The sequence below is a fragment of the Camelina sativa genome, unplaced genomic scaffold, assembly GCF_000633955.1.
Source record: "Camelina sativa cultivar DH55 unplaced genomic scaffold, Cs unpScaffold00782, whole genome shotgun sequence".
Lineage (NCBI taxonomy): Eukaryota > Viridiplantae > Streptophyta > Magnoliopsida > Brassicales > Brassicaceae > Camelina > Camelina sativa.
The window spans coordinates 1-5,650 of record NW_010921910.1 but is presented as its reverse complement, the minus strand read 5'-3'; the positions used below and the strand labels follow the sequence as shown (position 1 = coordinate 5,650).

Genomic DNA, 5,650 nt, shown 5'->3' with positions numbered 1-5,650 from the left:
TTTAATTATAAATGGTATAAAACATAATAAAACACACGACTCAGGTATAAAAGTAATTTGTAAACTTTTATGTGTTATTTGAATAAGTCGAAAATCTCAACGTGTTAGTCTAGTAATAAATCTACTTTTATGTAATATTCTAGGTAATTTCCCTTTTATATATTTAACATTTTTCAATTTTTATTTTATTTATATAAAAATAAAATATTTCTTTTATATTTCTTATCTTTCTAATCTATTCAAATTTATTTTTTAAATTTTCATAGTTAAATTTAAATTCACAGATATTGGTTTTAACAAAAAAAAATCAAGTTTATTTGAGAATTAGATGTTCATATTCTTTTTAAACAATCAATGTGTAAAAATGAGTTAGCCACATAAATAATTTACTTTAATATATATATAAAATTGAATTTTTCATTCATTTTCACTCTATCCTTATTGGTTTATTTTCATTTAATGCTAATTGCTTAAACAATATTTAAGACCCAATTAACACAATATATTTATAATTCACACATTAAAACAAAATTATAACTGAAATAAATAAATTATGCATTAATCATATTCCACCACTCAATTTTATTTAGGGTGAGTTACTAGAATATTGCATAAAAGCTTCCTTATTACAAAAGCAACATACAATTGTTTGTAATGACTAGAGTAACACCTTGTACCTATACTACCCCTGAAACTAGTGTTGAGAAAAAACGTAATTACGACTAATGCCATTAGGAAAAAAAAAAACATTGGAAGTTGGGACTAAGTCTACCGATCCTTTGATGGTAGATTTATACACGTGGACTGATTAAAGGTGTACGTCAGATATTTTTGGTACACTTAGTTGTAGTCTTGGTACACTTATAGGTCACTGTTGATGGTACACTTAGTTGTAGTATTGGTACACTTATCGGTGGACGTACATGAAATCGATTCGTTAGATTAAGTTGGTAGAGGAATTTCCCTTTGATGATAGACTTTTGTTTTAAGCGCGTGTAGCGGCAAACGTAACAGGGTGGGAAGATATTTATGGTAGACTAATGGCATGTTGCGACAGATTTATGCGACAGCCTTCTCTCCTTACAGATATTTTTGGTATACTTTGTTTGTTTTTTGAAATAGTTTTCGTAGTGTTGTGGTAGGCTTCTTGTCCGTGGTAGATTTAGTAAGCAAGATTGACAGCTGTAAAGTCTTACCAGAATAACACGAATTTGTTTGAGCTGGCAAAGACAGTCTAGCGTTGCGATAGACTTATTGGAAGAAGATCTAAACACCTTTACTGTTCTTCCGATCTATGGTGTTCATGTAATAAAGTTTGTAGCAGATTCATCAATCGTGTTCTGTTTGTCTGCCGGAGCAAACGTCTTTTTCCTACTCAGTTTCTTTAATCTTTGATCTCGGTTCATCCATGGAAGAGCAAGATATCGTATTGGCGTGTGGGAGGTGGAGGGTAGACAAAAAGCGCTGGTTGTTTGATGTTGATACTAGGAAAGGGTGCAGGATTATAGTTGCCGATAAAGAAACAAAGTTTGAAGACTTTACTGCTATGGTGTACGATGACTTTGGTTTCTGTGAAAGAACTTCCGCGATAAAGTTGAGCTATATGTTAGATAGATATAAAAAAAAGCGGATGTTATATGCCACCGGTGATTGTTTCAAATGGTCGGCAGTTTCAAAACTTTCTCAAACAGCATAGGAGTGAACTCATCCGGCTATGCGTTGAGATCGAAGCTAAATCTGGTGAAACCTTGTTCGAGGAAGTTAAACCGAAAACCCCAGAACCAACACCCAAGACCCCTGAAGTCGTTGTAGATGATTTCGTAGGCGTGGCAGAGGAAATGGGAGAGAAAGATGATGAGTACGAGAGTCGGAAGGAAGACGGTGAAGATAATGTAGGAAATGATCTAGATGAAGATGAAGCAGATGACGAGGACAACAGTAGATTTGATTACTGTGACGACAGCGATGGTGCAAGTTCAGGGGATGAAGACTATCTGCTGTACTCCAACTTCGCCCCGGATGAAGCAGAGGAATCATTGGACGACGGACCTGGGGGTGGGTCTTGTATAGAGGAAAATGTGTGTAACACAGAATCAAATAACCGTACCCGCAAGACTAACTCTGCAGCTGATGCAATTGAGAAGGAGGTTCGCAAAATAGAAAACGGAGGTGGTGATATTGCTGTGGGGGATAAGTTTGATAGCAAAGAAACGTTGGTGGCAAGGTTGAGGGTGCTGAGTGTATTAGATAAATATGATTACAATGTTCGATATTCAACGCCCGTTTTGTTAATCGTTGAGTGTTGGGTAAAAGGTTGTAAATGGAGAATACGGGCTTCAACCATGGGTGATTCGCCGGTGTTTCATATTCGCAGATATTGTCGTGAACATACTTGCTCTGTTACGGAACGATATGGCCGTAGCCGTAATGCTAAACCACCAATCCTAGCTCAATTATACAAGGATTATGTTGGTGGTGTGGGAAGTTCTGTTGTGCCAAATCTTGTTGGGGATGGGCTCAACCTACGATATGGTGTACAGGTTGGCTACTGGAATACTTTAATATGTTTGTTTTATGGTTGGCTCTGTGAGTGTACTTGTTTATAGGGTGTACAAACAGATCGTAACTTAAGTTTGTTGAGTTTGTCAGAAATTAGTTGATTCTATGGCCTGCACTGCACATATATATAATTTGATCTAGTTGATAGTGTTTAGTGCTGATGTCTTTTACTGACCATTTTCATATAATAGCTTGGCTACTGGAAGGCACATCGTACACTTATAAAGGCGCGGGAGTATGTTAGGGGTACACCTGAAAGTGGATACGCTGAATTACCGGCATATTTATACAGGCTGAGGTCCTCTAATCCGGGGACCCTTACTAGACTGGTCGTTGATGCAGAAGACAGATTCAAGTATGTTTTCATTGCGATTGCTGGATGCATTAAGGGTTTCAGGTATATGCGGAAAGTTGTAGTTGTAGATGGAACCTTTTTGAAAGGTGAATTCAAAGGGACTCTTCTGATAGCGACAACACAAGATGGGAATTTTAATATTTTCCCTCTGGCGTATGCGGTTGTTGATACAGAGAACGACGTGTCGTGGGAATGGTTCTTTACTCAATTAAGTAGTGTAATTCCTGATGATGAAGAGCTTGCACTGATATCTGACCGGCATAAATCTATTGGTAAAGCTATCGCTAAAGTGTACCCCCTGGCAAGTCGAGGAATCTGCACTTATCATCTTCACAAGAATATTATCCTGAGATTTAGTGGGAGCGAAACATTCCGGCTGGTAAAAAAAGCAGCTGCAGCGTACCGTGTAGTTGATTTCGAAGAAATCTTCCAGCAAATTCAAGAAGCGAATCCGCAACTGCATGCTTACTTGGTTCGTGCAGATGTAACCAAGTGGAGCAGGGCGCACTTTCCTGGTGATAGGTACAACTTCACCACGAGCAACATTGCAGAATCGCTAAACAAAGTACTGAATCCTGCCAGAGCCTATCCCATTGTAGAGTTACTAGAAGCTGTTCGGAATATGTTGACACGTTGGTTTGCTACAAGGAGAAAACAAGCTGCCGCAATGCCAACTTTACTCACCAAAGGAGTGGAGAACCTGTTACAGGTGTGACATTCATTAACATATCCATCGATATATATGTTAACGAAAGGCCTGAAAAATGTTAGTGGATATGTTTTGTTGTTTTGGTTATATGAACTTACGCTTTGATTTACTCATAGGCACGTATTGAACAGTCAAGGCGTCTAAAGGTTCAAGAAATTGATGAAGATCGATTTGAAGTAAGTGGTGGTAACTCAACGCATGTTGTCAATCTGAGGTATAAGAGGTGTTCATGTAGGCGTTTTGATCTAGAGAGGATGCCATGCGTACATGCTATCGCAGCCGCATATACGGCCAACGTATCAGTTATAAACCAGCACCATCCATACTTCCGCAGAGACAGCCTCTGCAGTGGGTATGCGGAGGCGATAATGCCGATAGATACATCCTGCATCGTTCCTACTGATATTACACCGTCCAGATGTAAACCGCCTTTTGTTAGGAATCCTCCAGGAAGGCCAAAGATGACGAGGAGGAAGTCTTTTGTCGAGGTTGCGTTGGAGACGAAGCGGCCCCGCAAACAGCATGCTTGTTCTCAGTGTCAACAGGTTGGCCACAACCGTACAACATGTCCAGCTAATACGTAGTGCATGGGCGACAATAGACGTGTTATCTTTACTTGGCGTGAGGATAATACTCTTTTTTCCTAAGTGCCAACATAGCTTTTTGTAACATGTTTATGATGGCCCTTTTTAATTTCTAAGCCCACATTTTTGTTTAACTATAATTGTTGGAGAAATTGTTCCCGGCTGCCCTAGATGGGCCTATTACTCGTGTGGGCTTTTTAGAAATCTCAAGCAAACGGTTTTCTGTTTGAATAAGAAGCTTTTTAAAGCGAAATATATCTGTTTGTGGGCTTTATATGGTCCATTAGAGAGGACATAATGCGATGGTTGGATAGTGTTGACATGTTCACTTATCGTAGATAACTATTGTTATGTACGTACATATATTGCGGAGTACTAAATTTTATATTTTGTTGACAAAACATAACCATATATTATCCATAATCAGCGTAACATTGGGTTCACTCAAAAGTACAAACACACCGGGGAAAAAAAAGTTAATAAATTGCATAGATCTGTGCCGGTTCTTTAAATAAATATGCTAAACTCCCTGAGTTCTCCCTTTCGCCCATCTAGTTCCTTTATTCTCAAGGTACTGCATTCTCCCCTACGTGCTCCATTATATGTTCTATATAGTAACGTCCAGCGATTTCAGATCTGCGGTAAATATAGAAAGTGTATTAACGTATTTGACAGTAGCAACAAATACAATTAGATATTTTAGTAGGAAAACAAAGAGCTTACATCTCCTTGTGATGTTCCATTCCCTCGAAATCTGGTTTTATATAGAACAGCGAAGAGGCGGTTGTGTTGACGAGGCAAGGAGCACCTTCAGAACATTTACAAAATTAGTTGTATATGGTTTCACAAGGCTGGTTTCCTTATCTGATCTATCAAATCGAACATACCTTCGTAGCTTCCAACCTTCCAGAACCGCAAAATACAAAAGACAGGTTCGGATGTAAAAGTAAGATGACACCCGAGTGCTTCCCAAGCATTTATGAAGCAAGCAGCATAATCATCTAGGGCACGACACTTGAGGGTTTCATTCTTACGATCNTACCACGAATTCAAGACCTTCGCTTGGATAATCCAATTCGTTTTTCCTGGTCTAAGATCAGCGATGGCATCAACTCTAAACTCCATGGTTTTTTCTGATAAGATCCTGTTACTCGTGTCTACCCTGGGTTTGGAAAGGAGACAGGGTGATGCTATTTAAATAAAACAAAACGTCGCGACTCTTCGCTTTCTTTGTTTTTCTTCGGGTTTATATTTCAAATTTACTTTAATTCGTAGTTTACATATTAAAAAACCATAATTTAATTGCCGGTCCAGCAACATTGGAGGCCCAATGCAAAAAGAAATTGTATTGTTTACTTTTAAATTGAGGCCTTCTGATGTGCGTTCGAATGGGCTGATTAAATTTGACCGAATGTTGTTTGAGTTTAAGAAATAAACAACAAA

The 5,650-nt window shown here is 38.4% G+C and overlaps 1 protein-coding gene across 1 annotated transcript; it reads left to right on the top strand.

The window, feature by feature from the left end:
* The first annotated feature begins 1,637 nt into the window (after positions 1 to 1,637).
* Positions 1,638 to 4,207, top strand: LOC109131615. Its single transcript, XM_019242786.1, has 3 exons — positions 1,638 to 2,540; positions 2,751 to 3,623; positions 3,740 to 4,207. The coding sequence occupies exons 1-3, from the start codon at positions 1,638 to 1,640 to the stop codon at positions 4,205 to 4,207; spliced, it is 2,244 nt and encodes a 747-aa protein (XP_019098331.1).
* The last annotated feature ends 1,443 nt before the right edge of the window (positions 4,208 to 5,650 follow it).